This window comes from Phoenix dactylifera, chromosome 1 (assembly GCF_009389715.1).
Source record: "Phoenix dactylifera cultivar Barhee BC4 chromosome 1, palm_55x_up_171113_PBpolish2nd_filt_p, whole genome shotgun sequence".
Lineage (NCBI taxonomy): Eukaryota > Viridiplantae > Streptophyta > Magnoliopsida > Arecales > Arecaceae > Phoenix > Phoenix dactylifera.
The window spans coordinates 16,483,570-16,502,482 of NC_052392.1; the positions used below are offsets into that span (position 1 = coordinate 16,483,570).

Sequence of the window (18,913 nt, forward strand, 5' to 3'; positions counted from 1 at the left end):
TTTAAAAGCACTTTAAAGTAACGTCCCTAAAATGCTATACGATATACTACAGCTATAGAAATTATGTTGTGAAATTTCATTTATTATATAACACTTTTTTTTAAATAATATATATATATATGTGTGTGTGTGTGTGTTTCATACACCCAATGATATCTGGATGGGTGCATTACGCTACATTCTCTCAAATATATATATATATATATATTAAAATCAAGATATAAAAGAGGTCTTGATATGTTGAGCTATTGAAGCATTTTGTTTGGAAGCAAACTGAAGGAAAAGTTCGATAAAAAACTTACACTTAGGATTTGTTTGGTTCGTAGGAAAAATTTTCTCTCACTAAAATATTTTTTCTTGGAAACTGATGCCTAGATATACAATACCTAAGAAAATAGTTTTTGCATGTTTAGTCGATCATAGTTAAATGGCACATTTTAGAGTGGTTTATGTTTGGTTGAGCATCTACTTTTATGAAAAAAATTATGCAAAATACATATTATGCCCTTAATAAAAAAAAAGATCTTACCGCATTCTATCTAAAAATGTACGTATATCTTTGGAAAAAAAATATCCTATTTTTCAGTCAATGGGAATTGGATTTTTTTATCCACATGGGTTTTTTTTCTTATAAAATATGAAAATCTTATTCCCACATAAAAGTTACTTTTTCCATCTTTCTTTTTTTTTAAAAACTCTAATCAAACATAATGTATTTCTCTATTTTTATGTTGACTCTATTTTTCTTCTCCTCTTTCTGTGAATGAAACAAGTCCTTAATATTTTGCATAGCAGGAAGGCCAAATTTAAATGAATAGGTTTTATTTGGGGAGAAGATGATACTGGAACCTAGTATGGGTCTTTGTAGACTAGATGCTGCAGCCTCGATATGAATTGTAGGAATTGTACATGGTTATCCTCCTGGTATGAATTTCTGATGATTTTTTAGAACTCATTTGATTCACGGGGAAAAAAAAAGTTTGTCATCAGGATATTTTTTCTGACAAGCTAATTCTTAAGAACATGATTAATGAAAAAATGGTTTTGGATGTTTGGTTGATGGTACATTATATAGTGGCTTATGTTTGGTCGAACATCTACTTTTTAAAAAAGTTGCGTGAAATATCTATTATACTTTTAATTAAAAAAAATTTTATCCATAAATTTTGATGGCTTAAAAGTAGTTTTGAAAAAAAAAATATAATTTCCAACTGCTAAAAAAAAAACTTTCTCATTTTTCTCATAATTTTTTTTATAAAATTTTAAAATTTTATTTCTATAAAAATACTACTTTTTCATCGTCCGTGTGAAAACTCAAACTAAATAAATATTCTTTTCGTTCCCCGCAGACCAAACGAGTCTACCTCATAGCAAAGATATTGCCATATTTTAAAGTTCTCGGGACTCCGTACCGGCCCAAATAATCCAGTATCAGCGTACCGCGGTTCATCTCGGCGTTTCCACCCGTGCAATCCAGACCGGCGGCCGGATTCGGGTTAATGGACTCGTATCGGGCTTGAGGGGTTTTGTTGACCCGATCCGAAACCTCGTGCATCCCGAAGACATCCCTGCTGCTGCTACTACTAAAACCCTAATCGCCGTCCTTGCTCGCCCCCTCTTTCGCGCTTCCCAGGCGGCGGTAACTCCTCTCCCTTCCGTCTGTGGAGGCCGAATTAGGGCGGAGACGGGCGGCTTTTATTCATCCAGTAGCGATTTGCTTCGCCGCCACCATCTTAGTCTTCCAAGTAATTCGCCCTGCTTTGCCAATTTTTCCTTCTTATAAGCTTTAATTCGCTTCCTAATAAGTTCTTCTTTTTATCTTTGCAAATACCTGAAAGAGTCTCAATTTTTCTTGTGATTCTTCTAATATTTGGAAGTTTGGGAATTTCTTGTTCTTGTGGGAATAATTATAGAGTTTTGTGGGTTATTTTTTTGGACGAATTCTTGTTGCTAAACCTCTGCGCAAAAGCAGGAAGGATTAAAGAAACTCCAGCGAATTCGGGGGAGAGAATATGGGGGTGGAATTGATGAGTAACAACGACATGGCTATTTATGAGATGGAGGACGGCTACCTCAGCGATACCGAGGCGTTTTACTCTGTTGTACAAGTCCTCGACGGTGTTCGGATGGTAAGAGGTTTGGGGAAACTTGAAAGCTGTGAAATTGATCATAAGTCATGCCTTAATTTGTTTTAATAATATTGTATTGCACTTTTATGCACTTATCGATTATCTACTGAGTCTATTGTGCGGGAACTTTCTTTGATTTCCTCCAAAGGTGGTAGGTAATTTGATGACATCCAAGAAAGGGACAAAATCAAATTATCAGTTTTGATCCTTTTTAAAGGGAGATGTTGAATATCCCACAATGTAATAATTCACCTTCAGGAACGAATTTCCGGCTACATTGAACATGGAAACATATTTCAACCTCTGTGTGCATTAAAGATATAGCTTTGTTACCTTTGTAGTTCCATGCGATCCTTTTTATTCCAATTCCCTCTCCCATTTGAGAACACCCTTGTGGCAAGCAGATGCAACATATCTATGCCTGATTCATGTAGTTATGGAGAATGATTGCCTGATTTATGTATTTTGCTAACAATGATTCATCTGTGTATATTGTTTACTTGTAGTACTCTTTGATATAGTTCTGAATCCACATCATTGATATGTTGGATCAATCATTTTTTATGCAAGCAGATTAGCTTCTGCTCGCATAGCAGCTTTATAATCCTTGAATTGCATCTGTAAAGTACGTAACTGTGCATGGATTTTTTCACCTCAAGGCTCCAAATTTGATAGCCGAAAGTGATAGAGATCAGTATGCCAACCTGCTTAGCATTGTTGATCCGGGCAAGAAAATGGGTCCTGATGAGGAAGCCTTGCTAGTGGTAGGTCATTTATGTCTGATAATTCTTTTTAGATTCATCTGAAATTTGTTTGCTTGTTTGTTTATTTGTTTTTGGTGTCTGACTTTCTTCCCTGGTGATTTTCCAGACGGCTTTGAAGGCACTTTCAGGAGCTGTCTCCAAGATAGACACTGTATTCCATGGCTCTCTATTGAATAATGTATGTGTTGGGATGTCCAACTGTAGATCCTGTTTCTTCCGCCCCTTGATAGTGAACCTGTAAACTCATAAAAGATGTTTTCCAGATATTCTCCATATCCGTTTGGAACTATGGCTTGGATGCTAGAAATGCAATGTTAGAACTAATCACTACCTTGGTATGCACCTTGATGACTGAGATTTCTTTTCTATTGGTCTGATTGAATGTTCATTTATTTAATTTTTTTTTTTTTGTTAATATCAGGCTGCTGTACCTGACAAGTTCCTCGATGGTTGTCTGCACATGCTTGTTAGCAATTTTCTTCCGCCTCGAAGGCTACGAGAATCAATTAGCCAATCACGGTGGCTCACAAGAAAGAAAGAAGTTCATAGTCAGCTGCACCTGGCGTTGCATTATATTGCTGATTTGGTGCCTCTTGCTCCAATGAAGCTGAAGGATGTCATTGATAAAAGAATGCCAAGATGTACTGATCCCAAAGATGTAAGATATGAAACTGTTGAAACTTCAACTTCTGCTTTTACTACACCTTGATTACTATAAGATTAATAAAATAGATTTTTGAGTATAATTTTGGCTAAGATAAAATAAAGTTTTAGAAGTAATATTAACTTGGTCAAACTTAAAGCTAGTTAGAGTGTATGAACTTGCGATACCATTAGCTGGTGGTGTGGACATGAGAAAGTTTGTAAATGTCCTGATAATGAAACTAGAGTTGTATTGACACTCCAACAAGAATGTTCTCACTGCTAAAATTTATACTAACGACTATGTTGTATTTGCAAGATGTTTGAGGAATGAAAGTTGCATGAAACTTATCTATCAGAAACCATATGATGTCTGTGGAATGTGGCCTAAGAAAAGAAAGTACTTATAAACGGAAGTACTTAAATGCACAGAGTGTTCGATCTCTTTTGTATAGATGAGGTAAGTCAATATGATCCAATCAGGTGCACTTATCTGTCCATACATTTTTCAGATGCACATAAACTTGTCATTCACAAGTCACTGCTTGACCCATGACATGACATTTCCCAATTTGACCAAGGTGTTTAGGTTGTAGGTACCCTTGACATCTAGTGAAATGCTGATTGTTTACTTATTATTTCTGAGGTCAGCACCTCCTACCGAGCTGCCTAGTTTGCTTGCATTTAGGTGCTTCTATTCCTCATTGCTTATGTCTGGTTAGCTTGGCCGTGTGGCATGGACTGTTCTTGTCACAAATAGTATTAGTCTTTGCTATATTTGATGTAGTTAAGTCTATTTAATAAAGATGTAATGTTTACTCGTTTAATTGAAGAAGCTTTTTGTCCATCTGAACACGTGACTTTTATCAGAAGTTATACCCTGCTATCATTACCTTCTGACTATTTTAGGATCAGCGTTAAATTTTGTTCATATACTTGTGCAACCAAGGTGCTAGATAATATTTTTAGCTAATCTTTGTTAGACAAGCTCATGATGTTGTGAATTACTGCCTGCAGGTGATTGTGGTGTTTGTAGAATGCATGCTGGGACTGGAGAGAGATGAAATTGGAGAATTCCTTGGAAACATATTGTTTGCAAAGGTGGTGGACCTGCTTACAGACATAGATGTAAGTTATGATCTTGTTGGTACTTACATTAAAATGATTATCTTGCAATAAGTTATTGATCTTACAGATTCATCTTCAATGTTGCAGGTAAACATAAGCTGGGAAGACATTTTACAGGAAGACCATAACAAAGGCATATTTGACATGGAACTTGAAGAGAGGGAGGAGAATACAGATAGCATTGGGAAAGATAGCACAAATGTCTGCATTATCATAAAATAGCTTGCAGAATGTAGTCTACTTTTTTTTTTTGAGGGCAAAAAATAGCCTACTAGTTGAGATATGTTAATTTGTTTTCTGAACTTTAATGTTCTGAGTTGACATAGTCCATTTTCAGAACCTGGAAGAAGCTAACAGAGTTCTCAATGGCAATGTATTTGCTGAGAAATTGGACAGTCTGATGGTGATTATGTGTGAGCATCTCAAATCATGTGCAGATGGTGGCCATTTGTTAAAGGTGAGTTTACTGGGAATATTTCTTTTTTCTTAAGTAAAAAGGATTAACATGATATGCAGAAAAATTTGCATGATCTCTCTCTCTCTCTCTCTCTCTTCCCTTCTGTCTCTATGTGTGTGCCTTAGAAACAGGATCTGAGGCTATCAGAAGTTTCAAGAAAAAAAGCTCAAAGATTTGAGCCTTTCTAGGACAAGATGTAGATCTATGTAGTTTGGGTATGTATATCAGACTTTGTTATTGTTGTTAAAATGATACTGAAAAAGGCTTGCATTGATTATAGCCTAAGGGTGGGAATAGAGAAAAAAAGCTTGTGATTAGACAAGCTTATTAAGAGCTAGAGAAATGTGTGTGTATAACTGCATCTTGTCACATTCCTTTCATAGGTTAAAATTTAAATCGTGGTTGGGTCAGGCCAGGTCAACTTTCTATGTAGGCAGACTTAGACTTGGCCCAAACCCAATATGACCTACAAGCAAGGTTCGTCGTTTTAGTATCGGACTCCGTATCGTTACCATCCTATTATAGTGTCAATACACCTGGTATGGAGGCCGGTTCGGCATACTAAATGTCAGTATGCCTTCCATACTTTATACCGATTCAATTACGGTATGCTATAATCAGAATCAATCGGTGCAGCAAACCTTGCCTGCAAGTATGTTACTGTCCTGTATTATTTACTGCCCGCACTTTGATTTTACTTGATCCAAAATGACCCAACAAAATGTAGCTACTGCAGCTCTGTAAATGATGGGACTGCATCCAATTCGAAGCAAGTTAAATTGAAGTGTTCCAATGACCATTTACAAAAAAAGAATAAAAGTTGTCTTGGCAATTTTGTTCCCAATCCCCTTCCAAGGTGCAGAGATATTGCTGTGGAGCACTGGAGAATGGTGGTACAAAAAAAAAGTGGACCGTTATCGAGTTTTTTTAGGACTGTATTTTCTCAACGTGATTTGGATATTCAACCTAAAATGTTCTAGGCATTCTATTTACCTTTATGTGTAGTGAGTAGATTGAATTTCTTTGGGGAGCATTTAGTGTCACGATTAACCATTTAATGGCATTCCTCTTTTAAATCTGATACAAAGAAATTTGCTTCCTTTAGGTGCTGTTTGGTTTCTGCATATTTGTATATTTGTTACTGGCATAAGTGGAGTTCAAAATTGAGGGATAGATCTGAGCTAACTATTCAACCATTTTGGTCAAGTTTTATTGAGTCTGAATAATACTATTCAACCATTTGGTTTAGCGGGTCAAGAGAATTAAGTGAATTCAATTACTATTAATAGTGGGTTCCAAGATTTCTTATTGGCATAGGCATCTCAGGTAGTTTAGTCTGATAGTTCTCCATTATCCGCATATGGTCTTTTTTTTATCTCATGTGCTCATTTTATCTAGGCTTTTCAGTTTAATGATTTTATTCAGTGGCCACGGTTAGAAGGTAGGCTGTCAACTTTTCCTAACTTACGCTTCTTTTTTTTTGCTTAAACAAAAGGAAAGAGGGGGGTGAGGAGAACCTCACCCGCATAGCAACCCCCACTGGGCCCCCTTTCCGCTGGAGAGTGTTCGATACGGGTAGAACATTTTTTACTCATACCCTCCCCACCCGTGGCGGAGCCTCACCAGCGCGGTAGCCCCTTCCACGTGTGAGTACGTCGCACCAGCACCACCTAAGTACCGGCGGACCAGATGGCGACTCCATCGGGCAAACCAGGCGGGGGGCATCCGATCCCTGCGACACTCGCACGTTTCGAACCTGGGCCACTCCGGTGGAATCTTAGCCCCGTTTCAACCGTGCTACCACCTCGGTGGTTACTTACGCTTCCTTTGACATGCTTTATTCTGGTGCTGAATTGGTTGTTCATATGAATAAATCTAGATAAGTGGAAAAGTTCATGCCAAAATGGAGGGATAGGTCTGAATAGGACTAGTTGACCATTTTGGTCAAATTGTATGAGTCTGAATAAACTCAACCATTTGGGTTATTGGGTCAAGAGGAGTAAGTGAGTAAAAAGTAGCCTGAGCTTTTCTGAGTTCATATTTACGTAAACCTGCTTTATTCAGGTTCCGATTTGGTTGTCTGGATGAATAAATCTAGATAAGTGACTTTTGTTCTGGTTTTGTTCCGGATTACTTGTGGGTGAAATGGGCCTTTTGCAAATTAGCAATAGCATTGCCTTGAATTGGGGCATATTACTTACCCAAACCCATTTCAACTTTGAATAGGATGATTCTGTTTGAACTTTGACTTGAACTTAAAGCATGTTATAATGGTTATGACCTACAGACGGCAAAATTGGGTCAGGCTAAATTAGGTTGTCTAGGGGGAGTAAAATTGCCACCCTTGGAGAAAGTTCCGTTACTGTCTGTTTATAGCTCAAGCAGCCCCCACACTTCAGCTGTCATCCCGCTGAAAGTAAGTAAAATACAGATGAATGGATCTGTCGTAAAAATAACAAGCTGTTGCAAATAGCTGGTCGTAAATGGTTTGCGCATGCATTCCTCACTCTTAATACCACAAATTGGTAATCCTAGTTCATGTTGGCATTTATGGAGATGTTTTATAGAGTCTTACTGTAGCGGTAATAGTCAAATGTGAAATTAATCAGATGTTAGATTAGCCCACTTGAGCATACCATCTGCTAAAACATGCATTTGTTGCTTTCTGGTAATTATTCTTTTAATAAATGAGCACTCATCAGGAAGGAGATTGACTAATTTTCATTTTGTGTACAATGCGAAGTGGCAGTAGTCAAGCTGCCCTCAAGCTCCTTGTTGTAAATTTTAAAAATGAATTACTCACAAACACTTTTGATGGTAGAAGCCCTACAATATCCCAGCTTATGCTTTAGGGATTAAAATCTTTCTTGCATAGGCATAGCCAACTCTTCTTTTTTTTTGTACTACATGTTTTTTCTTGCTGAAGAAAGTAACTGATCAATGACCTGCTTGCTGGCTTTTGCTTAATGTGCTAAAGCGAATTATTCTTATACTTAATTTTTCAACTCATATATCCTTCAACCTATTTTTTCTTTGGTGAAATAGGTATTTGAAACACTTACGGAGATCTTTCGGAGAACTGTAATGAACGCTCACAAGTCAAAGTTTTCTCAGGTTATCATGATTTTACTTACCATGTCCTTTTATAGATGATAGTATCTGTAAACCCTTTTACTTCCCCTGTTTTGACTGCAATTATGAGCTCTTACTTTTGCCATGACACAATCAATGGCTTGCCATCTGCTATATCTATCTGATACAACATATGGTTATTTCCCCTTATACTTTGACTTGGTGGTTTCATGCAGTTTGTGATGTTCTATGCCTGTTCATTGGATCCTGAAATCTGTGGTCTGAAGTTTGCTGTTTTGCTGACAGATATTTTTGTTTCAAAAACAGAGAGTCCACTTTCCAGGTAATCGAGAATAACTATAAGAATGTTACTTTGAGCTATCAAATTGATTTTATAGCTTCTTATATATCCTCCCTCTTAAATAAGTTGAATCACCTCCATCTGTTGTTTACAGCTAATTTGATGGTAGATGTTAATGTTTATTACTGATCCATTAAAATGGCGTAAACTAGAACTTGATTTACCTTTTTTAGTAGCTAAAACAAACATATATTTTTTCGTGTAGAACAACCACATCTATCTGATGATGACTTCCATTGGTTTGTACTTCTGTGGTCAAGTTGGTCCTTCTAAGCTTTAACACTTAGTTTTATTGGCTTCTGTTATCAGACTTATTAAGAGAAACTGGAGCAAGGTTGGAAGGTTTAACTCGATGTAGTAACTTGTATTCTGCAAATTGATGAAAAAAAAATTAAATACATGGTGCTTTCAGGAATGAGCCTCTTCACTAAGTACTATCAGGCTTCATAAAACATGCGGATGGGTTGTCAGTCCTTGATCTCTATACGATTTCAACCTCTGATGCCTTATAGGCAATTGTTCAAAGGCTCCTTTCTTGCCAAAGGTGCCAAGGATGGCTTATTTGGACTCCACAAGTGTGTCTGTGCTAATTACTATCTATTCATTCCTTGACCTTGTTTTACATGCACGTTTCCATTAATTGCATCTTTGTGCTTATGATTGTCTTCTTGTTGAACTACTGACAATCTATGCTTATTACCATCTATTCATTCCTTGACCTTGTTTTACATGCATGTTTCCATTAATTCCATCTTTGTGCTTATGATTGTCGTCTTGTTGAATTATCGACAATCTATTATGTAAATATATTTCATGAACTTCTCATACAAATATTTGTGTACCAATAAATTTTTTTTGAGTTTATGCTTGCTTGCTAGATAACATTTGACGTTGCGTAGATTGTTGGGTTACCACTCTTACATGGATCTATCTATCAGCTTGCCCTACCAGTGTCAGACATGTATCAGTACGTGACTCTTTCGGAACGATTCAGAATTTTCACTGAGCATGTATTTAGAAATAAAACTTATAACTCTGTATCTGTCAGCTTCTTCCAGCTGCTTTCCATGTGCATGTCGGTATGTGCCTGTCCAACATAACAAGAGTAAGACATTTAGAGTATCCTATTGATCCTTTTTGCACATGCATTTCTGCAAGTCATACATGCATCTGTATTTGCATAAGCCAATTGGCTGAAATGGACACCTCAGTATATTATTAAATCAAGCAGTCTTATAAGTGGTGCATAACATAGATATTTGAGTATCAGAGAGCTGGATATTGCTGTAAATGTATTTGCTTAGTTTTTTTTTCCTCCTGTATATATTCAGAACTTAAGTTGCATGTACTGTTCACTTCCTTTGATAAGTGCAAATATCAGTGCATCTTAAAATCATCACTGATACATGCGGGTTCATATTTTCACTTCTATCATTATTATACCAAGAAAGCACTGTGCATGATTTTTTGTCTGTCAATGCAGAATGAGTGCTGTTTCATATCTTGCGAGTTATCTGTCCCGAGCTAAGTTTATTTCATCTTCCCTGGTCACAAGTATACTTAAAAGGTTAGTAGGTATACTATTCAACCTCCTTTTTGCATCTTTTTCTGTTCATTCAATTTCATTTTTATCTGACTCATGATATTGTATCTTCTTTTCCCAGATTAGTGGACTGGTGTTTTGAGTATTGCCAGCTGCACGGCATTCAGGAGAAAATGGTAAAGCCTGAAGCTCATCGAGTCTTTTATTCTGGATGTCAGGTAAGTTATGTATCTCCTAAGATATTATTTGTAAATTTACAGCATTCTAGATGAGTTCAGGATCTGTGCTTAGCTTGGAATTCATCACATAGCTGCACTAAAAACAAATCATGAGGTCTTATTGTTGATGATCTTGACATTTTGGGGTTATAGGATGCCTGGTTGTGATACCTGATGAAACCCCGTACATAGATGGGAGTAATAGCTGGTAACTCCACTGGGGTAATACTCTGGTATTTGAGTAGGAGTTACTCTCCAACTACATCCATGTCTGAAATATCACAATCCTTCAGAAAGGCGACATACAATTTTTGAAGAATTGTGGATATTTCTCAGCGCCTGTTAAATCTTTTCAACCTTTCCCAGGTTATTTACGAAATGGAAGGCTTTGTGTTATATTTTCCACCATGTATCATAGATATTATCATATCAATTCAAACAACCCCCTCTACTAGATATTGTGTTACGGTCCAAGGGAGTTTGTGTGCTCTCTTTAAGGCCATTTGTAGCAGTTGATTTTTCAACTTCTGTGAATATGAATTGAACAAGATCCTATGTTGTCAAAGCACAAAGATTTGTACTATATCCTATAAAATAACTTGATTAAGGGCAGAGAGAAGGTTAAAATAGTGGCTGCCATTTTTCTAATGGCCATTGTAATAATCATAGGGCACCTCTCTTGCACCATTAAGATTCATAAAACCCTCTCAGCAACAGCATACATGCATGATGACCATTATAATGCCATTACATGACAATTATGATGGCATTATTTGAAATTTTTGCTGTTTCTAGAATTTCATACTAATTTTTATACTAAATAACATTATTACTAAAATATAAAGTACTTTCCAAATAAACAAAATAGTCATTTCTTAGTCATTTTGCTGTGATGTATATGTATTGTCTTATTGTCCCTCACTTCTGTAAATATGCTGATAGCTTTATGAATCTGGTTTATCTGTTTGCCATCAGGTTCCAGTGCTTCCTAGTCCTAAAATCTCTCCTGTTTGTTTTTCCTACTGTAGGCTGTGATGTATGTCCTCTGCTTTCGCATGAGGTCAATAATGGATGTTCCCCATCTCAAATCACTGCTTTTTCATATGCCTCTAAGTTCCATCTTGGGTCATCCCTTGGATCCTCTAAAGGTGAGTGAAAGTTTGGACCTATTAACTTGCTATTTAAGTTATCATTATAGTATCTGTACATGTTTCTATGAAATTCACAAGTAACTGAAATATGTCGACTCTGTGAATGCTCAAGGAATGAAGTTTCTGATAAAATAGTTTGTAACTTAATGATACAGGGTCGGATGATATTGATAAGATCACATAAATATTTTCTGGACCTGCACTAGGGTTCAGAAAGTTTAGTCTTCTCTTTACCACCCAAGGACTGCTGTGCCGGAACCGGGGCTCAAACCGGTTGCCCGGCGGCATGGTGTCGTTCCATGTTAGGCCTGTACCGATATAGTAGTGGGGCGGGAGAGAGGGAGAACGGAAGAGAGGAAAGAAAGAGAAAGAGAGGGAGAGAGGAGGGTGGCAGAGGCCGGTAGAGGGTCGGGGAGCCACACGAAGAAGGCGGAGGAGAGGCTCCGCTGCCCTCCACCAGCTGGCCTCCACCTCTCTCTCTCTCTCTTTCTCCCTTCCTCGCCCTCACCCCCTTCCCCACTCTCTCTCTCTCTATCTCTCTCTCTCTCTCTCTCTCTCTCTCTCTCTCTCTCTTCTTCTATCTCCTTCTCCTTCTCCCCCTCCATGGCAAGTTTCTCATTTTGGTTGCCGGACCCGTTCCGGTCCGCCGCCGGTACGGCTCGGTATACTCCGAACCGGATGGTTCGGGATGGTTCTGCCGACCATACTACCATCTTTGTCAACAAAAAATTGGTGCAATCCTACAAAATTTTCTGTATCAACAACATAATTTACTTCTGGTCAATCTGGAGGTCATTCTGAATCCTTTGCCTACAGGTGTGCTTGCCTTCGATAGTGCAGGAGTTCCTGAGGCAGGCAAAGGCTGCTAGATTGTTCAACAAGTCAGTGCCTTCCCTCTGTGACAACTTGCTCGAGTCTGATTTCTCGAAGGCTTTTGGGGGGATTGAGAGGTTGGACATGTTCTTCCCATTTGATCCATATTTGCTAAAAGAATCTGACAGGTTTGTTCTCTCCTCCTTCCAATTATTAGACAATGTGCAAGTATCTTTGAAAAACACAGTGGTCCAATGGTTTTGACAGAAATTATTGTAATTACCTTGCAAAAAAGTATGCATGTTTTAACAATTATAGTTGATCGTAATGCCCCTCTCAACTGAAGTTAAATAAGTTTTAAGGTCTACATTTGCCTTGATTTATTGTTTTATGGGACTGACATTATTTTGAGTATCTCAAAAGAGTTTCTGAACTTCCTTGCTTGAATGACTTCTCCATGTTTCTCGCATTGAAATTTGCATTAAATAAAGATTGTTGAATAATTTGTCAGCAATTCAAGTTTTAAACGTTATTCTCCATTTTTTTTCTCCTTCAAAAACTTCCCTTGATATACCAAACTAACTGTTTCTATGTTTCTTCAACATATATATTGATTCAACGGTTACTTATCTGTTTTGAAGGTTTGTGAGACCGCATTTTGAGTTCTGGTCCATGGTGAAGACAACATATATTAACTGCAACAGTGAAGACGAGGACGAGTATGAGGATCTTGATGGCCCAGATTTTGCAGACAACGTGGGGAGCTCTGATAGTGAGGATGATCTTGAGTGCTCGATGAATAAGATGTCGATAACTCCCAAGCCTGCCTTCCAATATCATATGGCTGCCAATTCCCATACAGCCTCTCGAATGCCTGCTAGAATCAGACCATCCATGAGCCCTACATGGTAGATGCATTCGATATTTTGTTTGATTTACTGTTCTCCTCAAGACACAGTAGAGTCGCCAAGCTCTGGCAATCGCAAGTAGCTGTTGGGAGGCAGCTTCACTTGTAGCAGATGGCGGAGCTTGTACAACTATTTTGATACTGCAAACCAGTCCAATTCTTCTGCAATTTGTTGCAGTCGATTAGGTACTTGTCTTAAACATGTAAAGTAGGAAGATGGAAGTGATGTTAATAGGAAATGCATTCTTCTGAAATGTATACGTAGTTGATTTTGTTTTCTGTAACCACTCAGGATCAAGGACAAGCTCTGCAAGTGAGAAAATGTCTCTAAGAGAATTGGGGTATACCTATCTTCCGTGCATTAACATGTTTCCCGACTTTAATGGAATTTAATGTAGTTGTGAATTGGGGTATCACCTATCTTCCGTGCTGCGCTCGGAGCATTTTGTGTGAAGTTGTTTTCTCCAAGATTTCCATAAGAAAAGTGGTTAATTCAAAAAATTTAACTCCAAAAATCATCTCATTTCTCGACGGCGAGCCGACTTTTTTGAATGATTTTGAGTTTTACATCAAGAAAGAATGATTTTATGGGGAACCATACCATTGCTTTGTAGGGTCTTGTGGATTGAAAACATGAAATCCAGAAGCTGAGTGTATCTAGCCATCCGACCAGAATAATCTCAAAGCATTGTGGTCGGGTCATGTAATGATGTAATGCTGCATTGCCCTATGATAACAAAAGGAAAAGAAATTGTAGTGGAACGAGCAGGAAATATTTTCCAAAGTAAAAGAAATAAAGAAAAGATAAAGAAAACAAAGAAGCCTCTACTGATTACTGGGTCTTGACTTGTGCACAAAATAATTTATTCATACCATTTGATGAAAGGGAAGAAAAAGGTACTAAAGAAATTTGATGAAAGGGAAGAAAAAGGTACTAAAGAAAGAGGAAAATAAGGAAACCCGACCAGTACCAAGGCGCTTGTCCCCGACCTGTCCATCATTTCCCGGTCCTCAAAAGAATAGCCAAAACTTTGGTGGAAACACAATATACGCAGAGATGTTCCTCAGGAGCAAGACATTTCTTTGAGTTTTCACATACTGTGTCACATTCCGAGCAAAGAAGATACTTCTCGGGACCAGGACATTGTTCGAGTCTTATACATTTGACCAAAGGAAAGGAGGAAGTCAAAAAAAAAAAAAAAAACCCGAGGCCTATGCCATGACTCTCGTCGCCGATGACCCATCCCTCTCGTTCTGGTCCTCGGAAGGAGAGCCTAAACAATGGAGACGAAGCAGAAAGCAGAGGTGTTCCTCGGGACCAAAAACAACTTTTTCAGTTATATATATATGTCACAGTCTATGCAAAGAAGATAGACAATACTTCCTGTTCCTTTTTTTTTTAAAAAAAAAGCAGGCATTGATTGCTATTGGCATCTTTTTCTGTTAAAATTACCAGTTGTTTCGAGAAAAGAAAGCAGTAAAATTTTTAATAATAAAATTAAAAAAAAAGAGGGGAGGGTTGAAACTTGGAACTTTTACTCTGATACCATATTACAACTACAGTCTATCCCAAAAACTTAAACTAATAAAATAAAATAAATTTATTTATATATCTTTATATTTTTTTACACTATCTTCTACGCCAGCAAATCGATGCACGAGTTTGGTGGGGCTCGCATCCATCGCAGCCCAGCAGCCCGGCAGCCCTCATGATTTAATGACCCCTGCCGTCCACCGGACTGCTCCCGCGACAACTCGCCATGATCCGTGAACAAGATAAATGTCTTTAAAGAGAAGAGAGAAAGAAATCTCAATAAGCAGTTTTACCAAAATAAATATATAAAAAATTTAAAAATGAATGAATGGCATCAAAATAGCGATGTGATCGTTTTTGGATACAACTTACTTTGCTCGTTGGCAATTTAAAATCTGACGAGGGATCATTTAGATTCACTACAATCCCCATAAAAAAGAGCCCCTCCACTGTCTCACAGCTCGGCCTTCCAAAAAGAGCTTCTTGGTGAAAAGAAGCGCCTGAAAACATACTAGTCCTCCCGTTTCCCAGACTAACCAGATGGGTCTCGTGCTCCACCACGCAAGGCTCTTCTTCTTCTTCTTCGTCGTCTTCGTCTTCTGTTGGATATTAGCAGCAGCAGCAGCAGCAGCAGCAGGCATCAGCACTACAGGAGAGGAATGGAGGTCTGCCACAGCAACCTACAGCAAAGGAGCACAAAGCCCCACCATTGCTGGTATTTCCCTACACAAATACATGCACCATTTTCCATTTCAATCCGAACGGAGATACCAAACATAGTCGACAACATTAGCTAAAGGGCTTTTATTAATCAACATATTTTGCTCTTAGCAGCAGTAAAAGCAACCTAATCCTACTTATATGATATATTGCTCCTAGAAGTACAGCACCGAGGAATGAAGAGCCAAACAGCACCAGCATGGGGAAATGGGACTCGTGCCATCTCTTCTTCCTGGTGTTTGTTGCAAGAAGTTGCAGGTCCGAGAGTGTTTTTATCTGTGCTAATGCTTCGCTTCTGGGTTTTGTCTCGATGTGCTGAAGGTGGCGCTTGTGGATATGGGGACCTGGAGAAGTCGGGCTACGGGAAGAGCAGCGCTGGGCTGAGCAGCGCGTTGTTTGAGAGGGGGAGCGCCTGCGGGGCGTGCTTCGAACTCAGGTGTGTGGATCATATCCTCTGGTGCCTGCAGGGGAGCCCTTCTGTTGTTGTTACTGCCGCGGATTTCTGCGCTCCGAACTACGGGCTTCCAGGGGATTACGGAGGGTGGTGCAATTACCCCAGAGAGCACTTTGAGATGTCGGAAGCTGCTTTCGTGCAGATTGCGAGGAGAAAAGCTGATATCATACCTGTTCAATTCAGGAGGTAAAGATTCTTATAAAACCTGTCAGGATTTTATGTCCTCGGTTGGACCTGCTACAAGTGTTTATTAATCGATTTGGTTGAGCATTCACTCGCTTGGAATCTATAGATAGAATTGCAGCTCTCTTTGATTTAGAGCTGCACTCGGTCTAATTCCATATCGAGATGACGTTTCCTTGCATCACTTTATTGATTTCTCAAAATTTCAGAAGAAAGTTTTTTTTTTTTTTTTTTGTAAGATTTTTCCATATGCAGGAGCTAACAAAGAATATTATTATGCGTCGCAGGGGAAACTTGCAAATATTTAAATTTCTAAGCTAGTTTGAAGTTTTAAAAGCCGAATATTAAAACCACAAGTTGCTGTTTCTTTTTTATTCCACAATCACAAGAAGACTAATCATCATGACATCTCAGTGCTGAACTAGTATATCTTAATTTTTAGGAACTCACCAAATGAGCAGATGAATGTTGCATCTTTTCTTTCTCTCTCTCTTTTTTTTTAGAGAGAGAGAGAGAGAGAGCAATTGCACTTTGCTTGAATCATATTTGTTTAGCTCTTTCAAGTATCAATAAACTGGTTTTTGTGGATATGAATGCTCGGTGCAGGGTGAACTGCGACAGATATGGAGGGATGAGGTTCACAGTTACTGGGGGCTCCTACTTCTATCAAGTCCTAATCGCCAATGTGGGTTCAGATGGAGAGGTGATAGCAGTTAAAGTAAAAGGGTCAAGAACAGGATGGATACCAATGGCAAGAAACTGGGGCCAGAATTGGCAGTGCAGTGCGGACCTGCGCGGCCAGCCTTTGTCTTTCGAAGTCACTGCCAGCAGTGGAAGAACAGTAACATCATATAATGTTGCTTCCTCAAACTGGAGCTTTGGTCAGACATTTGAAGGAAAACAGTTCCTGAATTAGATGGAAAAAGATTAATGTCATCATTTTTTTCGCTTTGAGGGAAACATTTAAAGATAAAGAAATCTACGATCGCATTTCTGAATCATGAGCAGTCGTAGTTCCGTTGGATTGAAGGAAACTCCATGCTGGATCATGTGGAAATATTTTTTACTGTATCGCAGAGATCTTGTCTAAAAGAAGATGATGGGGGTGGGATGATGAAGTTAACAATTGAGAAAGTCTGATAATCTGAAAAGAGATTATTTTGCAGTATGCATATAATGACATGATGTAAGTATATGGGAGGAGAAACTTTCATACCATCAGGACCTTCTTTGGCCATATATACACTTTGTAATCATTCTTCATGCTTTCTATGGAAACCGTTCATGCTGCCATCACTTTTCTAAAGACAACTTAGTTATTGATGCTGCATTCAGATGAAAAATGATACATAAGACATATGTATATATGTATGCATGAAGGAAGCCATGAACCAAAGATGGATTCGTATTAAGCAGAAGTTCAGTGGTACCAGATATCCAGCTATATGAGATTCAAAATTGTGCAAATGTCGACCGTCTCTTCAATGCTAAATAGAGGAAGCCATGTTGTTAAAAGGTCATGGAGGAGAACTTTTATGGTCTTGATTGCTTACTTTAACTCTGTAACCAAATTTTCCAAAATTATCAAGTGACATAAAGATATAGCATGAAATTTTATGTGAACTCAACCCAGATATTGAGCTTAGAGTGAATTTTTCCAATACTGTGTTTTAGTATTTATCTTCATTCTTCAACTGTTGATTTCGTTAGGTCCTATCGAATTTAAATTATGGTGGTTTTGGTGGGGCTTTTTTTTTTGTGTGTATGACTTGCTGTCAAAAAAAAATCCAAAAAGTTGAGAAAGCAATCAAGAAAATAGCAAGAAGTAATTCGAGTCAAAAATGGAAAAAAATATTGCATAAATTGAGAGTATCTTTCATTGTTTTGGATCTTTTAATGCATGGTTTCTGTTTATTCAGGTTGAAAACTTAAAAACTTCCAGAAAGTATAAGAATCTATTAGTAACTGATGGAGATGAAGAAGAATGATGCTGCAGATCGACTAAAGTGTAATATATCTTTGAATTATTTATGTCAATTTACAAGATAAAACAAAAGAATCTAAATATCTTTAAAAGTAAAATTAAGAAACAGAAACTGCACATAAATATAAGTTTGATATGATGGTATAATAACTAGCATCATTTCACATGCCAATTCAAAATCCTTATATGAATTATAACATTTGAAGCAGTAGCAAAGTAGGTAAGGTTATTCTTTTCCTCTGGAAAATGGTTCAGTGTAAATCTGTAGACCCTTAACCTTTCAAGCCACAAAAAGCAAAACTTTGTGGTTTAATGAAATTAAAAATATTAATTTTTATTTTTCTCCTCGATTGAAAGATCTCAATTTCAAACCTTAGTGGTGGTTATTGGTGAATAACCACCGTATCCTCAAAAAAAAAAAAAGAGTCAATATCCATAGCAAGGGTATCTTTGAACATTTTGCAGACTTGTTGAAAAAAAGCTAACGGCTACATTTTCATGACTAGGAATGTGGATCAATCAGTCTGTTAGAAAACAGAGTATTTGACTCGGAACAATTTATTTACTACTTGGATTGGCGATGCAAGAGGCGTCATTTTTTGTTAGAAAACAGAGTATTTGATGATGCGAAAGTCATTCAATCAGTCTGTTGGTTCAAAATAAATATGACTTCTAACCTGGCTTCTGGAGAGTATAGAGATTCCTTTCTTCTTCTTTTTTTCTTCTGATGAAATATAGAGGAATTTCTTATTAGAAGATAAAGAATGCAGTTTATGATATGAAGAAAAGAAATTGCAAAAGAAGTTAATGTACAAGAACAAGGGACAAGCCTGTTGGAGGTGGCTTTGTGGCT

At 37.8% G+C, this 18,913-nt stretch overlaps 2 protein-coding genes and 1 long non-coding RNA gene across 4 annotated transcripts; 2 read left to right on the top strand and 1 right to left on the bottom strand.

Moving 5' to 3' along the window:
• The first annotated feature begins 1,585 nt into the window (after window positions 1-1,585).
• Window positions 1,586-13,601, top strand: LOC103718418 (RNA polymerase I-specific transcription initiation factor RRN3-like). Its single transcript, XM_008807232.4, has 16 exons — window positions 1,586-1,745; window positions 1,973-2,129; window positions 2,789-2,893; window positions 3,000-3,071; window positions 3,157-3,228; window positions 3,315-3,551; window positions 4,553-4,663; window positions 4,751-4,864; window positions 5,001-5,120; window positions 8,166-8,234; window positions 8,429-8,535; window positions 10,037-10,120; window positions 10,218-10,314; window positions 11,343-11,462; window positions 12,282-12,466; window positions 12,920-13,601. Exons 2-16 carry the CDS (start codon window positions 2,013-2,015, stop codon window positions 13,188-13,190), a joined length of 1,881 nt encoding a protein of 626 aa, XP_008805454.1. The 5' UTR covers window positions 1,586-1,745; window positions 1,973-2,012; the 3' UTR covers window positions 13,191-13,601.
• Window positions 13,602-14,703: 1,102 nt separating this feature from the next.
• LOC120111310 lies at window positions 14,704-15,300 on the bottom strand. Its single transcript, XR_005512491.1, has 2 exons — window positions 15,092-15,300; window positions 14,704-14,969 (listed from the first exon to the last, which is right to left on the bottom strand). It is a non-coding gene; the product is annotated as an uncharacterized LOC120111310 (long non-coding RNA).
• On the top strand, window positions 15,135-17,301 carry LOC103718436 (expansin-A16). 2 transcript variants are annotated; one of them, XM_039128075.1, is made up of 3 exons: window positions 15,135-15,434; window positions 15,599-16,079; window positions 16,683-17,301. In XM_039128075.1, the coding sequence occupies exons 1-3, from the start codon at window positions 15,260-15,262 to the stop codon at window positions 16,990-16,992; spliced, it is 966 nt and encodes a 321-aa protein (XP_038984003.1). In that variant the 5' UTR covers window positions 15,135-15,259; the 3' UTR covers window positions 16,993-17,301. The 2 variants fall into 2 exon arrangements, with proteins under 2 accessions (XP_038984003.1, XP_026664809.2); XM_026809008.2 differs by having other exon boundaries at window positions 15,137-15,434; window positions 15,761-16,079.
• Window positions 17,302-18,913: the final 1,612 nt, after the last annotated feature.

Excerpts from the sequence above, each read along its gene's own strand:
- LOC103718418 (XM_008807232.4), top strand. The coding sequence starts at position 2,013 with ATGGGGGTGGAATTGATGAGTAACAACGACATGGCTATTTATGAGATG. Across the intron at positions 2,894-2,999 it reads ATGAGGAAGCCTTGCTAGTG|ACGGCTTTGAAGGCACTTTC; the intron begins GTAGGTCATTTA and ends GTGATTTTCCAG. Across the intron at positions 5,121-8,165 it reads ATGGTGGCCATTTGTTAAAG|GTATTTGAAACACTTACGGA; the intron begins GTGAGTTTACTG and ends TTGGTGAAATAG.
- LOC103718436 (XM_039128075.1), top strand. The coding sequence starts at position 15,260 with ATGGGTCTCGTGCTCCACCACGCAAGGCTCTTCTTCTTCTTCTTCGTC. Across the intron at positions 15,435-15,598 it reads ACAAAGCCCCACCATTGCTG|AAGTACAGCACCGAGGAATG; the intron begins GTATTTCCCTAC and ends TATTGCTCCTAG. Across the intron at positions 16,080-16,682 it reads ATACCTGTTCAATTCAGGAG|GGTGAACTGCGACAGATATG; the intron begins GTAAAGATTCTT and ends TGCTCGGTGCAG.